The sequence below is a fragment of the Gekko japonicus genome, unplaced genomic scaffold, assembly GCF_001447785.1.
Source record: "Gekko japonicus isolate JY-2015 unplaced genomic scaffold, Gekko_japonicus_V1.1 scaffold2345, whole genome shotgun sequence".
In the NCBI taxonomy this organism is placed as follows: domain Eukaryota; kingdom Metazoa; phylum Chordata; class Lepidosauria; order Squamata; family Gekkonidae; genus Gekko; species Gekko japonicus.
The window spans coordinates 210,045-235,146 of NW_015172077.1; the positions used below are offsets into that span (position 1 = coordinate 210,045).

General features: G+C 44.5%; 1 protein-coding gene across 1 annotated transcript in view; it reads right to left on the reverse strand.

Annotated features, from left to right (window-relative positions):
* The window catches only part of SMG1 (SMG1 phosphatidylinositol 3-kinase-related kinase), a 109,929-nt gene that overhangs the window by 51,136 nt on the left and 33,691 nt on the right, over positions 1-25,102 (reverse strand). The window contains exons 16-35 of the mRNA XM_015420882.1: positions 23,447-23,565; positions 22,995-23,082; positions 22,794-22,895; positions 22,288-22,428; positions 20,169-20,368; positions 18,934-19,130; positions 17,396-17,560; positions 15,474-15,628; positions 14,755-14,900; positions 13,472-13,673; positions 10,335-10,444; positions 10,005-10,152; positions 9,251-9,410; positions 8,024-8,144; positions 7,317-7,565; positions 6,313-6,597; positions 5,964-6,108; positions 3,909-4,044; positions 1,994-2,224; positions 627-804 (exon numbers count right to left, since the gene is read on the reverse strand). Of these exons, the coding sequence (XP_015276368.1) occupies positions 627-804; positions 1,994-2,224; positions 3,909-4,044; positions 5,964-6,108; positions 6,313-6,597; positions 7,317-7,565; positions 8,024-8,144; positions 9,251-9,410; positions 10,005-10,152; positions 10,335-10,444; positions 13,472-13,673; positions 14,755-14,900; positions 15,474-15,628; positions 17,396-17,560; positions 18,934-19,130; positions 20,169-20,368; positions 22,288-22,428; positions 22,794-22,895; positions 22,995-23,082; positions 23,447-23,565 (3,278 nt within the window). The remainder of the gene's footprint in view (positions 1-626; positions 805-1,993; positions 2,225-3,908; positions 4,045-5,963; positions 6,109-6,312; positions 6,598-7,316; positions 7,566-8,023; positions 8,145-9,250; positions 9,411-10,004; positions 10,153-10,334; positions 10,445-13,471; positions 13,674-14,754; positions 14,901-15,473; positions 15,629-17,395; positions 17,561-18,933; positions 19,131-20,168; positions 20,369-22,287; positions 22,429-22,793; positions 22,896-22,994; positions 23,083-23,446; positions 23,566-25,102) is intronic.

A 25,102-nucleotide genomic window follows, 5' to 3' on the forward strand; every position in this document is an offset into this window, starting at 1 on the left:
CACCAAGAAGATAGAGATGGGGAAAAGGGGGGGGGGAGAGGCTATATTGTGTCTAACCATGTTTTATAACGTTCCTCTTTCCTCCTCTGTTTGTTAAGCTTATTCACCGTCATTGGTTTTAACCTTAGTGACTTGTTGTTCGACGCTATAGTTATTTGTATTTACATTGCCCTTTATTTTGGCTATTTGGCAAACGGCACTGTTAGTTCTCCTTTGTTGTTACTGCTACGCCAATAAAGGTTGTGATGCTGATGGTGGCAAGGAGCTTAAAAAACCCACAGAGTTGCAGAAAAAGAGAGGACTGAATTGTCATGTGATCCTGCCAAAGAATCTGTTTGGAACACCTGCAAACTATGTGGTGCTGCCTTCAAATGAGCTAAGTGACATGCCCCTAAAAAGGTGTACAGTGTATCTAACTTCATTTCCAGAAACAGTCCCCATAACTGGGGGGACCAGTTCCAGTTTTACAAGCATTTTCCATATTCTTGTGAAACAAAGAACTATTTCTTCCCTCTTAGGACAGGATGACAGCTTTGCTTCTTCTGAAGTCACACAGGGGCCATCTGTTGGTTCAAACCTTGCCCATTTTTATTTTTTAAGTTATTAGGCACCGAAGGCTACCATACCTCGCCATGGGGCTGTAGGGGTGGTTTCAAGCCCATGTTCCAGATACTGCCTAAGCTCCCCGGCATGTTTCACAAGCAGCCGTAACAGCCTCAAGGTTGCCATAACAATCACATCATCCGTGCTTTGCTCTGCAGTGTTTCTTAGATGCAGCCTGGGGTCGTCTTCGTCCAGCAGAACCTACACATTAAAGAAACAACTCACCCAATCAGACACACTTCACTCACAAAGCCCTTCTTTTGATTCACTGAAAAATTTACACTACAAATCACAAAAGAACTCTGAAATACAAATCTATCCTGGTTTGTATTTTGAACATTCCATTCAAATCCTATATGATACCACATAAAGTTCAGTAATCTAATTATGCCTATCTATGGAATTCCAATTGTCATTGTGTGCTCTTTATTGTGGAATAATTGTTTTACTCACATTTTTTAAAGAACGTCATACTACAGTCATCATTACTCACAAACAGGGATGGGCGCGAACCAGTTCATGAACCAAAGGGTAAAGGTAAAGGTTTCCCTTGCTCGAAAGCCAGTCGAATCTGACTCTAGGGTTGCGGTGCTCATCTCCGCTTCCAGGTCGAAGAGTCAGCGCTGTCCGAAGATGTTTCCGTGGTCATGTGGCCGGCATGACTACACGTCGAGGCGCACGGAATGCTGTTACCGTCCCAGCAAAGCAGTACCTATTTACCTACTTGCAATTTCTTGCTTTCAAACTGCCAGGTTGGCAGGAGCTGGAACCAGAGACGGGAGCTCACCCCATCATGCGGCACACTCAGGTCTCGAACTGCTGAACTACTGACCTTCCAGCCTGCAGTTCAGCATCTTAACCGCTGAGCCACCGCAGCTCCATGAACCAAAATTTAGCCCAAATTTGGGGCAGTTCAGAGTTCGCGAACTGATGTTCAGAGAAGGCCCCTTCCCCGATCTTTTACTGGACTTGTGACCAGGTTTGGTTTGGCTGTTCAGGGCCATGCATTTAAACCTGACAGCTGAGCCAGTCAACTGTTAGGTTTAAATGGCTACCAGCCATTAAACCCCTTGGTTCTGCTCCCCCCTTGAAGCAGGGGGAAGTGAAACCAACAGGTTAAATGGCTACCGAGTATCTCCCCTCCACCTTTCTCCTTCCAGAGCGATCCCTACCCCCCTTTCTCCTGGTAGCAGTTTGCCAGAGCCCAGAAGACAAGGGAAACCGAACTTGCTGGAACGGCTAGGTTCAGGTGGGGCCCTTTGGGGTCCGTTTGATTCAAGGGCCGCCCCAAACCACTTTTGGGGGGGTTCATGCCCATCCCTACTCACAAAATTGATAATATTTATTCAGAGAGCAGAAGCTTGCAAAGCTAAGTCAAAACTAAGCATACCTGACCAGCATTCAGTTTCAGGAAAGTAAAATAGGCACTGCATGAGAGTTTATAAAGACTGAAGATCCTGTCCACCACTTTCCTCCACACTTTGATCAGCCCTTCGGTTGAATTCTCATCAAGGTCCGAAAGCCAGGGGCAACTCGACAGCAACTGGCGCCAGATCACATCCACCATGTCATCTTCTTCATTATCTTCATTCTCTGTGATCTGAAGGGTCATATCTTCATCCTAAACACATATCATGAAAGAATATTAAACAGCAAATGCAAAACTGATCACAAAAAGCATCAACAGCCACTCAAAACTATAGAGTATGGGTGTCAAACATGCAGCCCGGGGGCCACATCAGGCCCTCACAGGGCTTCTATCAGGCCCAGAGTGGAACTGGCTATCTTCTGCTTCTTCCAGTTCTGCTGCTGCTGCGTCATCATAGGTTTGCAGCTTACAGATACACACCTGAACAGCATACTCAAGATTGCAACAGCACAGACATTTTGATGCAATAATTCAGAGCAAGAGGTGTCAGTTATCAGACACTGTTAAATAAGCAAAATATTGCAAGAGTGCTACTGTTTTAAGCATGTTTTTATTTTAAGTAAAAAAAACTCCCTTTGTGTTTGTGTCCTTTATAAAGTTTATATCTCCGCTACCTGGCATTACATTTTATGACACACATGGCCCGGCCCAACAAGGTCTCATTTATGTCAGATCCGGCCCTCATTACAAATGAGTTCGACACCCCTGCTATAGAGCCTGCACAGGCCCAAATTTAACTAGTAACTTTAATTCACTGTGAACTTTTCTCTTCTTCACTTTGCATTCTTTCCCTCCCACCCTTGCACTCAGGGTTTTTAAAAGCCTCCCCCTCACACCTGCTCTTCATTCATTCAGACCAGTGTTCCCTCTAAGCTGAGTTAGTGTGAGCTAGCTCACAGTTTTTTAGTCTCTGGCTCACACGTTTTTGTCTAAGCTCCGGAAGGATGGCTCCAGATCAAACTAACTTATGCAGCAGCCAAATTGCTTGTTCACAACTTTAATGCCAGTAGCTCACAAAGTAGAATTTTTGCTCACAAGACTCCACAGCTTAGAGGGAGCATTGCTTTAGACCACTCACTCTTTTCCAAATCCTCTTCTTCCAGACATGATGCTTTCTCTGGTCCTGCACCTCCTCTTTCTGAGACCACCAATTCTTTCATACCCACCTCTTAACCTTTTAAAGCCTGCCATGCACCTCTAAGGTTTTAACAGCTCAGACAACAGCCAATTTCTTTCTCTCTGCCCCATACCTCACCCCATGACACTTAAGAGTACTTGAATCAATGTGTCCTGAGGCTTTAAGGACCACAATATCCTTTTGTGCATTTATAAGATGGTGCATTTATAAGACAGTCATACTTAAATGCTGCTGCTCTCGACACTGGACACTGTCAGAAATAAAATACTAAGCTGCACAAAGATTTATGCTGCACAAAGATTATGCAGATTTACTCCAGTCCCACTAAAAACCAATGAGATCAGACTACCGTAAGTTTGCATAGGACTGCATTGTATAAATACAGCAAGTTATGTAGGTTCTTTTTCTCACCATCACAAATTCTAGTATTTTCAATGAAGTAAAAAAGTTGTACTTTGCCCTATATTTTGTTATAACATAACAGAGAAAGTTCATTTCCCTCAAAATGACAGTGGATTTAGTTTGTTTTCCAAGTGTGAGTTATTAATTAATGGCCTCCTAGAATCATCTCCTGACCACTAAGTTATGCTGGCCTTAGGTAGTACTTTTATTCACAGACACTCAGATCCAGTTATGTACAGAAGATCATTTCTAATTTTTCTGTTCTCACAACCCCACTCTCCTCAGAAACTACAAATGAAACGAAGTGTTGCACAGATTATCTCCCCCGCAACTAACCTGAATCCCAGCTGGCCGGCACACTGCCTGCCCGAGAATGCTGTAGATTTTCTCTCTGTCTTCTTCTGCAATGTTTTCTGGAAGCAGGTTTTGAACTTCAGATTTCTCTCTTGGTAGAAGGCGGACACCTCCCTGGCTGTAACACCACACATTTCATCATCTTCAAAAGTAGGAGGTATGGGCCATACTGAACACTCTTTTAAGTCTGAAGTGTCAATTGTTTGCTGCTTTAGGTAACCAGCAACTGAAAACACAGGTCCATACTGCACAGCCACCACTAACAACTGCGGTTGCTTTCAAAGTACAAGAGCAGATTCCCTGGAAGGCAGAGGTTCTTCCTGGTTTCTCTTTTTCCAGCTCCTCCCCTCCTCATTGTATCTGACAGCATGAACCTGACTGAAAAGTCAGACCACTGGTCTATCAAGATCTATCAAGATCAACACTGCCAGCTCTGACCAGCAGCAGCTCTTCACCTATTGCCCTATTACTTTTAACTAGAGTTGCTGGGCATCGAACCTGGGACCTTCTGCATGAGGAGATGCTCTACACCCCTGTTGCATGTTGCTTAATTTAACTAAGCGACAAATGGCTAACACTGCCTTAGTCTACATTAGCAGAGCCAAACGGAATACCCAATTAGAAAATGATTAAAGGTAAAGGTAAAGGTTCCCTTCCTCGAAAGCCAGTCGAATCCGACTCTAGGGTTGCGGTGCTCATCTCCGTTTCAAAGCCGAAGAGCCAGCGCTGTCCGAAGAAATTTCCGTGGTCATGTGGCCGGCATGACTAAACACTAAGGCACACGGAATGCTGTTACCTTCCCACTGATGTAGTACCTATTTATCTACTTGCAATTTCTTGCTTTCAAACTGCTAGGTTAATAATAATTAGGAAAGAATGAAACAAACAGACCAGACTGAACAAGAAATGCAACATGTTGTGGGATAGGATGTTGTTCACTGGGGGAAAACTGCAGGGTTTTTAAAAACAAATACAAACTAAACATGATAGGGAGATTGAAACATGGAGCACACAGCTATTAATATTCACTTGATGGATCTTTCAGTATTCATGTTAATAAATTGTTACTATGACACCAGATTCATGTTTAGCCAACAACACTTTCAGTACTTGTTCAGTGAGTAATATTCTGGAGCACAATACATACATCACTTGCTATAATGCATGGGGCAAAAATGGTGCTGAGAAATAAGTTTGTAAAGATGACTTATCTGCCAATAACTATATTAAAAACTACCAGAATCCTTAAAAACTGATCTGAAACACCTAGAATATTAACACAGGAAAAAGATCAAGTGCTTCGCTGAAATCTTACAAAACCACAGCACTTCACAACACCCAAAAAGACAACACCGTCCTGTATATTCACTATTGCCATTAACTTGAAGAGTCACATTTACTTCCATCCCTGGCATGAAGATGGCACCTCAGGGAGGCTCACAGCTTTTCCCATTCCTCTGGTGGCGGCTATTTCAAGGTGTGAACTACCTGCCAACCCCACAAGCCCCACAGGTAAGGGATTTGCACACTTTCCTGAAACATGGGGCAGGTGCCATATTAGAAAATGAAGCACCGCTGGCATGTCACATGTGGCTCCCAATTACTAGTATAATGGCTCTCCGATGTGCAGAAATGCACAGAGCACTGCAGGATGCTTCAAGACACCATTATCACTCGAGTGGCCACACGGTGCTGCTTCTTTATATTTTCAATATACTCCTATTATTCTTTTCGAAAATCCTAACAGCTTCCTGGAGAAACTGTTTCTTACAAGGGACACACCACATAAATGGCCACTAATAACCACAGTACTGCAAATTAAATGGTTCATAATGAAGAAGATACGAACCTCTGTCTGTTGCATTATGTGTCTACACTTCCAGTACTGGGAGATCCATTGTCATTCCTCACCCTTCCAACAGGTCCCATATTACACCGGCTTACTCACTGTCTTCCATCCATTAGCAAGCACTTGCTTCATCAGCAGAGGCAAATTTAAATCAAAATACACAACTTGTTTTTAGGGCTAAAATTTACCTGGCATTATCAACTACCTTTCGGCCCCATCTGTAAGCCCAACTGGCAAGTGCTGCCCAGGATTTAGCAACTTCAGGTGCTTGTGCTGAAGAAAGACGGTAGAGCTGCCCCAAAATGAAGTCTGGTTCTCCAACACCGATGTTCACTAGAGAGAATCAAACACAGACTGGTTATTTCTTTTTTAAAAAAATAAGATACACGCCATGACAATGCACTGGCCCCACATTATGAGACAGCTGAATGTTTCCACTTTTCATAATATGTTGTACCATATTAATCTTCTCCTATGAAATCACTCATCCACATAGAACCACCCTCCTTCAGGAAGTTCACGGAGGATATTTTCTACCTGTGGATTCACTTTCAATCCTGGGATAGTCCTCTTCGATTATATTAACAGATGGCAGATCAATCAACGCATAGATGTTTTTGGATAAGGTAGAAAGGCCAGCAAGGTTCTGCTGCTGCCGTGCTCTGTAGACCTGCTTCAGCTGCCCCGAAATCTCTTTCCATTCAGCTTGGATCCACTTGGCAAGTGTAAGGATGGACTTTGCAACAGCGTATTCCGCCTTGGCAGACTTGCAGAAGCAGATGGCACAGGAGCTTAGCATCTCCATGGCATGGGTTGACTGACCTGTCAACAGTAGAGTTCTAAATACTAGTTTCTGTAATATGATTTGAAACTTATGTTCTGTATGTTCCCCCCCCCCACTACAAGTATTATTTGACAAAAAAAATATTTATACAGGGATAAGTAATTTTCATGGAGAAACATTTTTGCTGACGGGGGGGAGCATATTTTGGAGCTGCCAACATTTTCCCATAAGGCCACACAAAACCTTATTTTCCTTTTTATATCATTTTGTTTGTTTGCTACTTTGACGCCATTTTTAAAAAGAAGAAGTTTCTTCACTGTTGGATTATGTAGCCAACAATCATATAGCCAGCACAACCCTCTCTCAGCAGCACATGGGGAAGAAGTCTTGGCTTGTGCTGCTCAAGGGGCTATCCCCCCCCCCCCCAAAAAAAATCCTGCCATGGCCATTTTTTAAATGGACAAGAGCTTTAAAAACAGTCTTGGGGGGGGGAGTGTCTATAAAGCAAAGCTTTTTAAAAAATACACACTCAGTACACTTCACTACAAAGTATGTCTAGCTATTTCATCCTGATCTGAGCCTCCAAAAGTAAACAATCATACATATGTAATTCTTTTTTTAAAAAAAAGGCCTGACTTCCTACCACCAGATAAACTTAACCTTTTGATTATGCAAAACCCAGTTCAGTGACACTAACAATTTCATGCTGCTGGGGGGGGGGGCTTTGCGTGAAGCTTCTCGAATTTCTGACACTTACCAGCTGTATACAACAGTTTTGTTTTTTCGATTTCAAGCTCAGGGCCCCATTTTTCATCCATCTGAATGGGCGCAGAGAGTTTTTTAAAGTGCTGAACTAAGTCTTGGGCTGTAGTGGTTTTTCCAAGCTGAACTTCACTGCACTGAGCAAGCAACCGGGTTGCCAGCGCCACATTGCCACGCTTTCGAGCAAATTTTGCAGCAGTCAGACCCAGCTCCATTAAATGGCTTCGTAGTGGAACAGCTTGCTCTGAAAAATACAGAAACCACAACTAAGGGCAAACAGCATACCTTCCTTGAAGAACAGCCGACCATATTAGACCAAACAAAAGCTATACTGGCCTTGGACTGAGTCTACATTTACTTTGCACTTAAAAGTTATTACCGGAAACATTTTGGTGATTTACAGGGCAGGTCAACACAGTTATTTCAGTCTAAACTCATTGAAAATCAATTGGCTTAGAGTGGTTTGACTCTATACATGTTAGCACAGTTGAATAAATACCAAAAAGTATCTCATTCTTATGAGACATGCCCTTCCATTTAGTGAGTTGTGGCTGACTTCTGCTTTGAGGAGGAAAAACAGATTAAGGAGAGGTGAATGGGTATTGACTTCATTTTGGGGGGAAACAGATGCAATCCCAGGCATAACTGCTAATTAACAGAGGTAAATTAAGGAGACAAGTACTTCTGGTTTTATGTATATACCTTTTAGTTTCACCAGCAACTGATTCTGGTACATTGTATATCTGAGGGCGTGCATCCAAGGTCTTACATCGTGCTGCTTGCATGAACGCAATGCTTCACTGAAGAGAGGAATGAGACAATCCTATATAAAAAGGACAGAAGTTGAGTGCTTAACAGGCCTCTCCAAACTGTTTAAGCACTCTCTAAGCTGTTTCAAGCTTCAAGAATAAATACCCTGAACAGATTCCAAGCACTATATCCATCACCATTCAGCTTTACAGCTATGTAACCGATTTACATTATATAAATTCAAGCATCTCATAATTAGTCTTGAAACACACAGCATGTCTTTGCTAAAGATGAAACAAGAATGGATTCCAAATTAAGAATAATTTTACAGGCCTAGATTGAAATAACTGCTGAAGTGGCTTGGGCTAGAAGGTTGGCTTCTTTTTTGCTTTCGGTGTACCACAAACTGCTTTGGGGCTCCCCTTGGATTTTAAAAAGGCTGAAAGGGGGCTACTGCCTGAGAAAACAAAATAATCCCTGCCCCCAGGCTCACAGAACTAGGGGTATGGGCCTTTGCATCACAGCTGCAGTCAAGAAGCAAGAGATAAGCAGCAACAGTTTATTAAGGGCAACCTTGGCTGCTTTTTGATCTGCTTTGATTTACACTGGTACAATGTTTTGTTGTTGTTGCTGTTGATTTAAATGCCAGTAGTCAATTACTCCCTCCTAAGCCATTTTGTTTGCCATTCATGCCACCACAAAATTGCATGACAGTCATAATGGTTCACTCAAAGATTCTAAGGCAGTAAGAGCTGGTTTAATAAGTTCACTGGCAGAAGAGACACTGGCATCTCTAGTTACAGGATCTCAGAAAGCAGTTGTTGAGGAGAGATCCTGGGAGCTGCTGCCAGAGGAGGCTTCGCGAAGCTAGATGGACCAAAGGTCTGACTCTGCATAAACCCAGCTTTATGGGTTCATTTAGGTTCACTCTCTCAACAGACAAGACTGCCCAGGGCTTTCATGCTGCCAGTATCATCCCTCTCAATGTGGCATAGTTGTAGGGCACTGCCGACCCTTGAGAGGTACAACCATTATGCCACCGTTCACCCTTACTGCTCCCTTCATGGTGATATCCAAGAATGTTTCAGAGACACTCTGCTGACAAAATCTGTCCGTCTGCAAAGTTGCCCATATAATTGTGGGTCACAAGGATACAGGTAAGCTAATGCATAAAGATACCTCTGATGAAAGCCGATTTGATACTGTATTTTCCAAGGCAGACGAACAGTACAGCTGCAAAGTACTCAGTACTGGCAAAGACTGGGACACTGTCAAGGTGGCAAGCTTTAAAGGCCCAATGGCAATTCGTGACGTTTGTTTCAGGTACTTGACAAGATTTCTGAAAGAAAAGGGTTAAGCAAGACAAGAGTTGTTCAGGCTACTGTGTTTTACCACAAACACAAATCTACAGGTTCCAATCGATTACGCTATGAACCTTAACATATCTTTTTAAAACGCACCATTTCTACACAGATGGTTTTGGGGCTTGAAATACAGTGAAGGAATATGGGAAACTGCTAGATTCCTTCAAGTTCACTGCATATTTCCAAATTTATGTCAAAGTTTCAGAGAGGAGGTAGGGAGCTCTCACACAGAAAAACCAGTTCACATTTAATCTCCCCCGCTGTATGTGGCTAGTGGACTTGGGGGAGGAGGAGAATTTGCCTGAGTTCAGGGACTGATATCACATACAATGTTCTCGTGAATGCACTATATCATTGGGTATCAAGAGGAAAGAATGGAAGACAAGAGTACTGTTTCACGCATCCCAATCTGGAATCTCAGAACACACAATGCAGATTATCTGCTTGGTAGGAGGAAGAAAGGGGACTCCACACACCTATACACCCAGCAGCTGGCCCACAGCTGCGACCACCTGGATAGGATAATGCTATAGACAGCTGTATTCCAGACACCAATATTAAGCACTTACTCAGTAATGGGCTGCCACTTCTGTTCCTGGTCCAAGTGGCTTATCGCTGTTGCAAGACACACTGAGCTTCTCAATAACTGAACTTCAAGAGCTTTCTGGAGTTCTCTTGGATCAGGAGACAGCATGTTAGGAAGAAGCTTCTTCATATCTACAGAAATTAAGTGTATATAGATATATGAACACATCAGTGATTGCTAACATTCATTATACTGATTGCTGCCCCCCTCACTATACACAAGGTAATGCCAGTATATAAGGATGGTAAATCAGAATGCCAAAGTCCACCGATCTTGGGAGTCTTCAGACACTTAGCAGAATTTCAGATAATACCTATTTTTTCCTTGGATCCTCCAATAAGCAGGTTGATATCTTCCCCTGGAAGTAATTCCAGCTGTTCTGTACATTCCGTAAGCTCTCCAGCACCAAAACTGCTTAGAGATCTGAAATAGTTTCAATTCAAAAAAGTTAGTTTCTTGTATTACCATAAAAATTTTAACTGGAAAAATCCAAGGAAATATAGCAACACATTTGCCAAGAATTCTTTACTCAAAGCTGCAAAACACACAAACACACTTGTAGACCTTGAAAATTTCAGAATCACTAAACATCTCATGAATTCTCCATTTCAACTGAGTTTCCAGAGTATTTGCAAACAGAGGCACAGGCCAAAATACTCTCTTTTTACTGAAATAAATATGTTGACAGAGGTTGTTAAATTTTTATTTTAAAACATTCTAGCAGCCCAGGCAGGGCCAGGAAGTAAAAACTAGTGGTTTCTGGAAGAAGATTCAACACAATCCAGAACTACAAGAGTGCCAGAAGCAGAAGGTAGTATCTGTCAAGGAAATAGAATTTCTTGTTTCTTTTTTACCACATTGGCTCAGGCCTAACTTGTAAATGCTAGGCCTGAGATGAAGCTGTAAAATCTAAATTAAAAAAACACTGTTCTTGGGAAGTTGGGCACCCTGACCTTGGGCCTCTTAGGCAGGGGTTGTTTCGTAGAAAAAGAGCTAGGGGAACTCATTAGCATAACTCATTAGCATATGCCACACCCCCTGACATCACCGGAAGGGTGTCATAAGGCCACACCCCCTGACATCACCAGAAGTGTGTCATAAGGCCACACACCCCGCCCCCAACGGTCCCGGCCGCCGGCGGCGGCCTCGCAGCTCCATTGCCGAGCCCCATGAGGGGCCCGGCAGTGGACCTGCAAGGCCGGCGGGAGTGCAAGGAAGCCCCGCGAAGGCCCTCCCTGGCCCCAGGCAGGCAGGGGTGGGGAGAGGCAGGGAGGGAGCAACTTACTCTCTTTCTTCTCCTGCCTCCTCCTGGCTGAATGAGGGCCGGAAGCGGGGCAGCTGAAAGCGGGGGCGGGGCTTCGTCATGTGCCCCGCCCCCCCGTACCTCACCCGGGGGAACTGCAATCCCCCCGCGATCCCCCCCGAAATGACCTCTGCTCTTAGGTAACAGTCCAGCTGTGGGGAGTGAATCTGTGCCTACTTCAACTCCCTTGATTCTCAGAGCCACCGATTAGTTGCATTCCTTTCAATTGCACCTGCTGGGCATGGGCAGATAGACTCCAGCTATCTTCTCCATTATCACTTCCGCTTGAACTCCCTTAGGTCACACCATCCACTGACATAATCAATCTGATTGGTCTGAAGGGCCAAGACCAGGTTGGATTGCAGCCATAAAGAAGTTAGCTTTTTACTTGTTACTAAGCTTCTAGTTAGTGAGCTTCTAAGCCAAGCTCCATGCTGGAGGGCATCTTGCTAACTGCTTGCTATGGCCAGAGATTCTGCTGGCCTGATTTGGGCTCTGACTGCTGAAACAACCTCAGCTTCTGGAATGGTAACATCTGGTAACTTTTGAACCAATGTTTTACTGTGTAGCTAGTTCTTGAATTTAGTTTGTTATTTTGATTCCTCACTGCCAAGTTCTCTCTTTATTTTATTTATTATTCGACTCTTGATATATTCTTGCACAATTTTAATAAATTTAATTATATTTTGTGGTGTTTTGTTATTCAGAGCACTTCGGTTGGAGACCCAGAACCGGTTAGTGGTTCCGGGCCCCCGAGAGGTGAGGTTCGCTGCAACGAGGGCTAGATCCTTTTCAGTGGCGGCCCCTACCTGGTGGAATGAGCTCCCGGATGAGATCAGGGCCCTGCGGGACCTTATGCAGTTCCGCAGGGCCTGTAAGACGAAGCTCTTCCACCGGGCTTTTATGTAGGGGCCGCCGCAACCACCACCCACTACCAACGGTTGGTAATACCATCAGGGTCATGAGTGCCCGAGTAACTGGAGGTACAAGATCTATGTGGCGACAAGAACAGCGGACGAGTTTGCACTTTCTAGTGGACAGCGACACACCAAATTGGGGGTTGCTGGAAGTTATTATTAAACAATCTAAGACCATCTTGTTAAATAGAAGCACTTTATTGTTTATTGTTTACTGTTAAATTGTATTGTTGGTTAAATGTTATGGTTTTATTGGTTTTTATATGGGCTCATGCCCCTTGTAAGCCGCCCTGAGCCCGCTTGCGGGGTAGGGCGGGGTAGAAATACCCAAATAAATAAATAAATAAATAAAATCTAACTCCAGGGTACCTTGACCATAGCACTTACCTACCAGGTTAATTCTTTTTCTGGAAACTCATTCTGCCTTGCACGGCTGACTTTCTGGTTAAATCCCAGAAAAGGTTAGAAGCTTTGGCTTCTGACAGTTGGGATAAATTCAAAGGGCTGGTGGCAGCTACCGGACCGGGGTGTGTAGACACATACTCCAGGGCTTTGTTTAATTTTGCGTTGTGCTGCCCTTACCAAAATCCTCCTTGGACAAGGGAGGTTTTGACAGTATCTAAAGCACAAAAATAGTTCCCCAAAAGCTAATGTTTCTCCCATTTCCTGTTAGGGAAAACAGAGGCTGAAATGTAAGCCACAAGGGCAGTCTATGAGCCAGTGCTATGATGTTCTTTGCACAGACTCATCTGGTCTTGCTTTCTGTACATGGAAGACTGAACTTCAGAGGTGAGCCTTGGGGCAGCCACAGAAGCTACAAAAATCAAGGCAGTGAGAGAAAATCCAGGGAAAACACAAAAACACTCTCATCCCTGAGTGGGCACTACAAGCCCCCTTCTGCTCTTGAACAAGACAGAAGTTAGGAAGGAGGCACAAAGCCTGCTGCATGAACCCGCAGCAGAAAAATTTACATGCAAGTTAATAGTTTTCCCCCAGCTGGTATGGCTGCAGCCTTCTATGGGGCAGGGCTTCACAGCTGTTCAGAAGACCAAAGCCTCATTCTACCAACAGTCCACTAGAGACCTACGAACCCTTCTAGAGCTTCAGAAGGACTACAGGGAGTACTCCCGTAAATAAAGAAGGCCACCACTTTTCTGTTCTCTCCTTCCAGGCAGAATGGACAAGTTAAAAGAATCCTGTCCAACACTTGCTTAAGTGGATGATGCTTACTTGATGTAGTTGAAATCTGCTTTTAAATTGACCGAGGCACCGCTTGTGTTTTTCTTCAGGTCATGGACGGCATTCTGCCATTCTTGCACCGCGCACCAGTCAGCAATGGAAATGTAGCACTCGCAGGCTTTGTTGCCCAGATAGTTGATAACTTCAGGAGAAGAGTCACTTGGCTTAGCCAGTACTGTTTTCCGCAAATCCCCTGTGAAAGTAGACATATAAATATGAGTGCCCCTCTCCAAGGATCATTTGGGGCAGAGGCTCTGATACAGCACACCCCCTTTAGGTACATGTATGTAGCATGTATTAGATACATGTATGTAGCATGTATTAGGTACATGCATGTAGCAAGGCTTTTGATCTGCTTTTCAATTGTTTAGACATTGCACAGCCATATGCAGTCAAGGATAGCTGACTTCTTGAGCCTGGGGAGCTCATTCTCCTCGATCAAGTTGCCTAGGGACCAAACCACACCCCTCAGCCACAGTGTCATTCTGCCCTCACCCAAGGTAAGCAAGGGAAAAACCCACCCTTCTCCCGGGGTTAATTAGGTGAAATGAAACAAAGAAGAGCTCCTGCACGACAAGAAACCAGCCTGGGAGAAAGGGACACCATTTCTTTCCTTACAGGAGCCACTCCCTTAGGGAATGAAAGGGGCCTCCCTCTTCCTGGTGATGATGCAGAACCTTCGAGGGTGACCTCTAATCTCCCAAAAGGAGAGACACCAGCCAGAGGGCAACCAATACTTTCAGCAAGTCAGCACTGGTGGTCCCAAGCTTAGAGCACAACAGACTACTCAGTTCTCAAAAGGGAGAAGGAAGAAGAAGAAGGAAGAAGAAGGAAGAAGGAGGAAGAAGGAGGAAGAAGAAGGGAGGAGGAGGAGGAGGAGATTGGATTTATACCCCGCCCTTCACTTGGAGTCTCAGAGCGGCTTACAAACTCCTTTCCCTTCCCCTCCCCACAACAGACACCCTGTGAGGTGGGTGGGGCTGGGAGAACTCTGACACAAACTGCTTTTTTTCAAGGACAGCTGTGCCAGAGCTTGTGACTGACCCAAGTCAGGTGCAAGTGGAGGAGTGGGGAATCAAACCCGGTTCTCCCAGATTAGGGCTCCTCGTGGCAAACGAAAGGGATGCCTGCCCCAAGGAGAAGGGGTGCCACACCGCCTATGCTGCCACGCTGGCGTAGGAAGTCTGTGCTAGGGCCACCAGCTGGCTCCAATTAACAGAGCCAAGAGCTATCCCATATTTTGTTAATGCAAACCTGCCCACTGTAATACTTACCATTCAGAGAGTGTTTGGGGCTAGCATTATTACCGCTGTTTGAATTGGCCAACTTCAGAACAGATTTATCAAAACCTGTAACGCAGCAATCCACTCCAGTCATGGCACAAAGATGTTCCTGGTATTCAACAGCAGCTTTTTCAAATCTTAAAAAGAAGTTACGTATCACTGGTTAGCCATACCTCTGAAGGAGCGCTCCTGCTTATACTAACCCTAGCCCATCAAAAGTAAACACTCATGATTCCCTAGCAAATCGACCATCATACCAAGGTCAACTAAAGGCTCAGTGGCTCAATCTAGCCCACTGAGCAGCCCCATCTGATCGCCACTGTTCTGCCCTCTTCTTTCCCAGGCTTCTCCCTCAGAGACCAGGGGAGAGTGAGTCAAGAAATAGACTAACACTCCCTACGTTTGTCTCCCCCCCCCACCCACCCAAAGTCCGAGATGCAATGGGGTGAGATGGAGACAGTCAGGGAAGAAATCTCATCCTGGCCCTTCCCCCCCCCACACACACACATATACACACTGCCCTTCCATGATGGGAAAAGCAAAGAGGAAAGGAGGGGGGGGGAGAAAAGGATACCAGGAGGCTCTCTCATCATCAGCTCCTTCTGCCTTTCTGAGCTCGTTCCCTGGTTTTGAAAAGAGCAAAGTGGGGCAAGGCAGAGGTTCACCTCCCTCAACCGTGACCAGCAGAGCTGAAGGAAATCCTAACCTACCGTCCTTCTGCTTGCAGAGCTACAGAATTGATCCAGGCGAGGCTCCTGCCAACGATGGAAGACGACCAGACAGCAATTCCTTGGATGGCTTCAGGGCAATGGAGTTCACAGAGCGCTTCTACCACCATCATGATTGTCACTTCCAATTCGCTTCCCTAGAGGGTGCAAAGGCAAAACTGAGACATCAACTTATAGCCAGGAAAGAAACAAGATGATCCTTAGCTACCAAGATTTCTGTCTCTCTCTCTCTCACACACACACATATATTTTTTACTGACAATATTGAACTACCACACCAAAACAGTATTTAATATATTTTTTTGGGGGGGGGATAGGAGGCAGGAGACAACAAGGAAGCTCACAGTGATGTACATGTTCAGCTTTCAGATATTTATACCCTGATTATCTCCCCAATGGCTTATAATTCATTCTCCCCTCCTCCATTTTACACTAACCGCCACCCTGTAGGTCAGGAGTGTCAAACTCATTTGTTATCGATGGTCAGATCTGACATAAATGTCACTCTGTTTGGCCCGGCCATGTGTGCCATAAAATGCAATGCCAGATACTAGAGATATAACCTTTATAAAGGACACAGGCAAATCCAATTCATGGTATTATTTTTTACTCAAAATACCAACATGCTTAAAACATTAACACCCTTACAGTATTTCCTTCATTTAACATTCTTTGATCATTGACACCTCTTCCTCCGAATTACTGCATCAAAATCTGGAGCCTTTTTAAACACTTCCTCAGGGGACTACACTGCTGGCAGGTGCAAAGGAAAGGCACTCCGCACTCCCTGGATTCTGCCCACCAGAGAAAGAAAAGGACAAGAGGCAAGGCACCCAACAGCACTGCAGTCATAAACCCACCCACCCACCCATTTATGGCCCTTCCTCCTGGAAATTTTTTTTATTTCCCCTTCCTTTTCTGGTGAAGTTGGATTACAGCCACAGAACAGCCACAGAACACAGAACAGCTATTATTAGGACCAACCAAGTGTCGCATAACAGAGGGCATGCTTGTGAGTTGAGGCTGCGGGGACCAGGAACACCGGAGAGGAATCTGCGCCCGGCCCCCGGCCAGCCAAGGCAGAGGAAGAAAGGGAGGGGAGAGAGGCACCCGCAAAAGAGGTCCTTGTCAGTGGCTGTGGGCGCCGGGAGCACTGAAGTGTGCCCGGGCAAGTGGGAGCTGCCAGCTTGTTGGTGAGAAGGGACTGGGAGGGAGGTGTGCACACAAGACCGTGCGCTGGGCAGATTCTGCAGGGTTGAGCCGGGTGAGGACCTCCCTACCTCCCACTTCCTCTTCCTCCAGCACGTCAACAGCAGAGGCAGGCCACGTGTGCTCATTTTAAAGGCAGCGGCATAGTCTCCATAGAGACTACAGAGGCAAACGTAGAGCGTCTTTTTATTACCAAGAGACCGACTGGCGGGGCAATTTAACTGCAGCATGCACCTGCTCACCCTCCCAGCAGACTCCTCCCTCCCTTGCACCAGTTGCTCACGGGCCTGCTAAGAGTCCTGGACAAGGCCGGGTCTGGCTTGCGGGCTGTAAGTTTGACACCCCTGTGGTAGTTTAAACCAAGGAGGAGTGTGTGACTGGCTCAAGGTCACCCAGCAAGTTTCCATGGCCAGGGAGGGATTCCAGTCTGGGTTTTCAGACCCCAGTCCAACTCTCTAACACCATGCTGATCCTGTTGTTGTGGGGAATGGGGATTGGCTTCAATTCAGGACAGAACTTCTTGTTCTTTGGAACCACCTGGCTACGACAATTTGGGTTATCCAGATGTGTGACATTACTTCAATGGTTCATTGCCCCGCATTACCTCATACTGGGGGACAGAAGCAGCCAACATGTTTGCTATGAGTTCATTTCACCCTTAGTTTAACCAATAATACATTCTGGAAGTGCAATACCTGCGAAATATTATTGGTCTTCATTTCTGTCAGTAAATCGAAACCATGCCTGACAGTCACAGCTGGCTGCCCCGCCAACAATCCAACCCGCATGATAGAAAGTCGAATTCGTGTTAACCAATCTTGGCAGGTCTGACGGTTAGTGTAGAAAAATGTTCTGATAACCTTCATAATGGGAGAGAGCAGAAAACATGTCTTCGGAGTTAAAAGTTCACTTCTTGATATAAGCCAGCAAAACATGGCTAAAACACAGAACAATTTCTACTACGTATATACAGTTCTGACTAATAATTCTGATATATCTTGTCTGATTTTACTTTTTCCCCATTCAAGAGAAAACTCTGAAGAAACACAAAGTTCACACACCACAACATCCCCAGTGTGTTAACAACATAATGCAACAATGTCAATTAAACCTTCCAAGGCAACTAAAAAAGAATTCAAAAACGAAGTACTAAATGGTATATAAGAACAGGGGATACTGTAAGCTACAAGTTGAAAACACCACCTGAACCTACAATATGAGAAAAATATAACTAATATAAACCATTTACAAATGACGTGTGTAAATACAAAGTAATAAAGTTGAAAACACTTGACAATATAAATATATGATGCAACAAAAAGTGTGCAAAAGGAATTAACGATGACAGACAGATGGAATGGCAGCCAAACTCCAATTAGAATGAATATTCAGACTATTTTCTGTATTGCCCTGTTTATTCCAAACATTCAGAACATTTAAATTAAAACCTTCTAACCTTGTAATTTATCAAAAAGTGTGCAAAAGGAATTAATGATGACAGACAGATGGAATGCCAGCCAAACTCCAATCAGAATGAATCTTCAGACTATTTTCTGTATTGCCCTGTTTATTCCAAACATTCAGAACATTTAAATTAAAACCTTCTAACCTTGTAATTTATGTTTCAACAGGTCATACTTAGAATTTGACTGGCAGTGGGGCAACAGTCTAAATACAACACAGAGTTTCCAACTAAATAGAAAATGAACAATTAGCTGCCACTGGAGCTCAATTTAACTGCTAAAGTCCAGTTTAGATTAAATATCGGCTTTCCTTAATTGCATATGTAAATATTAATTTATTGTTTCAAGGCGCCCAATGTAAAATGAGGGATGAGATTTTAAAGTGACTGAAAGCTACACAAATGTGACCCATACCAATGGGCGAACCATAACTACAATAGTTATGGCAAACACCTACCTTGGGCGGTGAGGTCAGCGCATTAGCGCATCCTTCGTAAGCATTGTACATCAATTTCTCCCACCCACCTCACAGGGTGTCTGTTGTGGGGAGGGGAAGGGAAAGGAGTTTGTAAGCCGCTCTGAGACTCCAAGTGAAGGGCGGGGTATAAATCCAATCTCTTCTTCTTCTTCTATATGTAAATATTAATTTATTGCTTCAAGGCGCCCAATGTAAAATGAAGGATGAGATTTTAAAGTGACCGAAAGCTACACAAACGTGACCCATACCAATGGGCAAACCATTAGCTGCAATAGTTATGGCAAACACCTACCTTGGGCGGAGAGGTCAGCGCATTAGCGCATCCTTCGTAAGCATTGTACATCAATTTCTCCAAGTTCTCCAAGTACTGCAGAAGCAAGACAAGCCTCAGCTGGTTGCTGCTGTGGCCTTCATCGTTGTCGGCTGTGGTCCACTGGCTGACATCTTGGTCAGGGTTTAAAGTATGGGCCGCAAGACTTCTAATGATGCCTTTCAACAAACATGGATGACAGTTCAAAGAGACGGAGTGGATCTGACCAACAGCTTCAGCCAAAAGCCAAGAACCCACCAATGATCAGCATCATTGTGTTAAATAAATGTTTAGTATAAGTCAGTGATACTCAGTGGCTCTAAAGCCACATGTGTTTTTTTTTGTCATGCCATTGGTGGCTCTTCTGAGAACTGTTCCTGGATATGGCACCTGCCCCATGTTTCAGTAAAGTAGGCAAGGTGGTAGTTGGCTTGCAGGTGACAAGTGGTTTCCACCTTGGAGAAATGGATAAGCCGTGAGCCTCCCTGAGGTGCAGGCCTCACACCAAGGATGCAAGTAAGCGTGTCTCTTCTGATAATGGTCATAGTGAATGGAGCTCACTGTGAATCATGGAGGAACTGCCACTGGCTTAAACCATTTGTTTCCACTTTTCCACCCCAAGACCCTCATAAGGGATACACCTTTCTCCTCAACCCACAGTGCACACTCAACCAGGCACCCTGAAGAACTACAGTTAGAACTTCATTATGGCTCATTATGATCATGGATAAAATAGCAGCCTGTAAACAACTGAATGGGGGGAAAACTGCACACAGGCTGTTTTGGTAGAAAGACCGCTTTGGTAAATTATTGGAACAGAGTTAAATCAGAAGAGGCAATTAAAATTGCGATTCTGAGACCCATTTAAAAGCCATTAAAGTTGCAATGATATTGTTTTATCCTGGGAGTATGATAAACTCAATGGATACAATTCATCCACTGGGTTTACGGAAAATTTGGTTTCAGGTTTAAGTAGCTGACTATCTGTGTTTCAGTGATATGAGTTTGTAACCCTCATATTTGTAATAACAAGAATAATAGTATATATTTTTTTAAAAGATCAACAGCTCCTTAAGTGTATTTCTGCCTTTTAACACATCGTTTTCTGTAAGGTGACAGAAAACAGCATTACAGCTTCCCCCCCCAGCTACATATCTTTCTAAACACATATATACACACAAACAAATGCTTGCACACATAAGCTTTGAAACGGTTACCTTCAATTGTCTGGAACGTGTCCTGAGCCCTGCCGAGGGGTGTTCTCAGTTTTGAAAGAACGGTAAATTGTGCTGCTTCCCAGATAGCCCATTGCCAAAGAACAGCTTCTGTTTTCAGTAAATTGCGTGGAATACTTGATTGCTCACGTTTATCCAACCTTTGGCAACTGTAAAATAATCTTTCTAACCAGCTCTCTTTCCTGAAACAAAATTGGGTATCAAGACAATCAGGTATCAACAGTTAGTAATATCTATGACCAAAGAAGAAAGTTTGAGTGGGCAACTGGTAGTCAAGGAACATTTTGATGGTACTTGGCACAAACATCAAATAAAATGCTGAATAATGGTAAGAAGGCCTTTATGGCATGGCAAAGGCAATTACTAAACTCTGTTACAGCAATGACAGGACAAGACAGGAAAAGTAAATGGAATGAAAACTTCAGCTCATAAGAGCCAGTGTGGTGTAGAACGGCGGACTCTAATCTGGAAGAACTGGGTTTGATTCCCCACTCCTCCACTTGCACCTAGCTGGTTGACATTGGGTCAGTCACAGTTCCCTCAGAGCTGTTCTCACAAGAGCAGTTCTCTCAGAGCTCTCTCAGCCCCACCTACCTCACAAAGTGTCTGTTGTGGGGAGAGGAAGGAAAAGGAGACCGTAAACCATTCTGAGACTCCAAGTGAAGGGCAGGGTATAAATCCAACTCTTCTTGTAAGAATTACAGTGAATGGCATGTTAGACAGAATCCACAATCTGCTCAACTATTTCCATGCTATACGTCTGGGTTCGGAAGACAGGTTTTCCAATAATCTCTCTTGTATAGCAGACCCTTACACTGCATAGAAAACCACTTATAAAAATGAAGGGTGCATTTCTGGCTGCAACCAAGGCCACGCTCAGATGTGCCTTTAAATCCAGCTCAGCTGCGAATGCCTGACGGATCTACAGGGCATGAGCAGACAGCAACATCTGGGAAAGGTCCTGTAGCCATCAGCACCCCATGCTGCCCCGCCATAGAAGCGGAGTTAAAAGACACCGGGGAAAGTCCGGTCCTAATGCTTGCTGACAGGCTACAGACAGACTTTCCCCGTCTGATCACTCAAGCACGCTTTCATGCTGTTAGGATGGTCTGCTCATTCCATCCTGACTCAGTGCCCCCCCTCACTTAGCAGTATGAACATAACCGCATACTCCATGGGGAACCATCTGTGCGGAGGTGCGATTCCTCGTTAATGTGCACGGGAAACAAAAGATTCCTCGTTTATGCACATGGAAAACAAAAGGTGGGGGAAACCAGGCTCGCTTCCCCTCCGCACCAAATGGCACCTCTGACCACGGCCCAAAGAGACAGAAATTACCTAAACACTGACATGTAGAAACAATGTGCAACCATAAAGCCATGGTCCCCCCTTTGACAATTTAAGAAGGATCACCATTGGTGGGCTGAAAATAGTTCCAGAGGGCAGCCGTGGTGGTCTGCAGTTGAAGAGCTAGACCCAAGTCCCTTTGAGACGAAGGGAGCTTTGACTCTCAAGCGTTTATATCTCAAAAATCTTGTTGGTCTCTAAAGTGCTACCGGACTTGAATCATGACACTGAAAGTTGGTGACTCAGACTGGCAGAAAACCTCCTTTAAAAATCTGTGTGATCACCACTCAGACTGGCAGAAAACCTTTAAAAATCTGTGTGATATTTCTTGAAACCTCTGGTATATGGTAATAGTCCCAGATATAAAGCTGTCTTGTAGAGGAAAGATGACTGGTGTGATCTCTAAAGGTTAAATCCATACAGCTTCACAACATTCAGGGCAGTCTCCATCATTAGCAAGGCGTTTAAGGGTCTTTGCAAGAATTTAGCGAGGAAGAAAATTAAAACCTGCAGAGGTTTCAGTGCTATGCAAGCTATCACTCTTAATCAAAGCACCTTGCATTTTATTTGCATCACAGATGACGTATCGTGCACTTCACTGATTTGTAAATTGCTTACTACATTAAACTATTCACAAGTCTCAGTATAAAATATTCATCTTTCCCAAAAGAATTCCTCTACACTATTTTTTTCCCCTACAACTGAACCTCCCCTTCTTCCCCCATTCATAATCACACACAAAGAAAGCCCTTACCCTGTTCTGTGAGAGCTTCCATACAAGATGAAGCTAATGATATCAGAAAAGTCCTGCGGGTGGAACGTGTTGCTTGGAGCTTTGCTCATGTGACTTCGAATCGCCAAAGAGATTTCTTGTATTTCCGTGTGATGGTTGTTACTACAAAGCCAAAAATAACTATACAATTAGTTCCAGACCTCAAGTGACATTCTGAACATAACCACTCCATGTACAACAGCCACTCTACCCTACCTCTCCAACCCATCTTGTTCACGCATTCTCCCTCTCTCCTACACACACAGGGAATTCTCATCTCTACTGCTTTCCTTTCTACTGGAAAGCACATTAAGACATAGAAACCTCTACATGGCCTGTGGGTGGCCACTTAATTATGAAGTCTGATGTTAAGTTGGAGTGATGTCTGAAAGTGTTTGGCTACAATACAGTAACAGAACTAGATACAACTCCCCAACATCCCAAGTATCCCCTTTCGAAATTCATAATAACATACTCAAGCTACTTACCTTAATACTACATCCAAAGGAATAGATTTTAACAGTTTCCCAAATGCTTGTCTTATACGAGCACTGCTGTGAAAGAGCTGGACACGACATACGTCAACACATCTATGTGCCCCCCAAAAAGGAAAGGAAAAACAAGTAAGAAGCATGTACAAACTTGGGCATGATTTTTTAATGTGGAAACAGAAGGAATGACCAAAGTACCTCTGCAACAGGTCATCAGGCAGAGACGGTGACAAAGCATGGAGGCTGCTACATGCCTGAAGACAAATATTTACATCTTCTAGAAGGGCTGTGTATTGGACAAAAGGAAGATCAGTGTTATTTTCCACTAGAACAGAGCAGCCACTTTTAAAAATCTTTCTAACTTCTGAAATTAAAGGGACACTGAAGATCAAAATCAAGACTGCACTCTTGTTTATTTACTTTCCTTCATGTGAAACAGGCAGCACAGAAGCGCACAGCACTGTAGGATTATGATGGCTTTTACAGCAGTGCTAAGTTATCACATTATGCATCAACAATCAATTCTAATAGGGCAAAGGCATTTATTTGCCTTGAATGATGACATTTCAAGTTGGGCTGAATGAGCAAAGTAGGAACATCTAGACTGGGAAGAATTTGGTTTATATGAAATAAAAGAATAAGCCTCTTACTGTTTGCTAGAAGTCCTTTGCAGAACTTGTGAAAAGATGGGAGAGAGAACAATGGGGCATATGTCTCAGATTTTTTCATTAGGACAGCCACCTCCAAAGCCCACGTGATTAGCAGTTTCCTAGAAACATAGCAACGTAACAGTTATTCTAAACCACAACCAAGTTACAGTTTTATCACCCTTTTATGAAGTTATTTCAGTGATACGACTTACATCGGGTAGGCAACCTTCTTGGCATAAGGGCCAGACAAGCCATGTCCTCTCTTCATGAAGATGCCAGTGTGGCCAGCAAACAAAGGGAGTGGGGAGATTAGGGTGGCAGCTGGCCAGCCACACCGGTGGCAAGCTGAGCCCTAGCAGTACTGATGGTGCCTAGGGCAGGGGTCCCCAACTTTTTTGAGATGGTGGGCTCATTTTGGAATTCTGACATGGCATGGTGGGCACCAATGTTCCCCCTAAGCTGTGGAGTCTTGTGAGCAAAAATTCTACTTTGTGAACTACTGGCATTAAAGTCTGAGTCAGCAATTTGGCCACTGCAGAAATTGGTTTGTTCTGGAGCCCTCCTTCTTGAGCGAATACAAAAATCTGTGAGCTGGAGGCTAAAAACTGTGAGCTAGCTCACACTCACTCAGCTTAGAGGGAACACTGGTGGGCTCACCAACAAAATGGCTGCCACAAGAGGAGAAGCCAGCCACAAAAGGATCACCACAGCTTAACTTCAGTAACACGGTGTAGATCCTTGTGCTGTGGTAGCAGCTGCTGCCAATGCAACATTTTTAAAAATCTGCACAGCCAATCAAATCAGTTCTTCAGAAGCCTTGCTGGGCAAAAGCCTTTACTTGGCAGGCGCCAGAAAAGGTGTCAGCGGGCACCACAGTGCCCACAGGCACCACGTTGATGACCTCTTGCCTAGGGGCTCGTTTCAGTAACTTGGGTGGAGACCAGCCAGCCCCCGGTACATGCAAAGCAAAATGGCCTAACTCTGACTTACAGTTTCACTGGTACTCATGAGTCAGTTCACTTAGTACAGTAAAGCAAACATCACTAGATGAAATTAGCAACAATAATTGGCAAGCAACACAGTTAAGAGTACAACCCTATGACCACTAACTGTGGAATAGGTGCCAATGAACCCAACACAACTTGTATCTGAATACATGCACTGAGAATCAATGGCCCCGGTCACACAGAGTATTAGGCACGCTAGAGAGACGGAAGATAGGTGGATTTTCCGGACGCGATCTCACCGCCACATCTGGGAAGCGTAGAGTTCCCGTGGCTCACCCGAGGCTTCACTCCGAAGATACGCTGTAAAAACCTAGTACCTCCGAGGTACTAGTTTCCGGAAACCGCGGGGCAAGGGCGGGCGTCAGATCATGTTTTCGGTGGCAGCTCGTGGCATCCAGCGCCCGCCCATGTCCCATCATGAAAACTTTTTTTTTGGTCAAGTCTCCACGGGTGCGCACAAGCACCCAACAGCGCATGGGAACACTTGGGTTTAAAAAAACAACACAACCCCCGTGGCGCCGCAGGAGTGAGGTATGATTGGCACCTCCCCCCAACCACAGGACGTCGACAGGACATCGGGCGGGACGTTTGATCCGGCTGCCGCGCGGTAGTTCGCTCCGGGGCAAACAGCCACGCCTCCGGCCCGTGT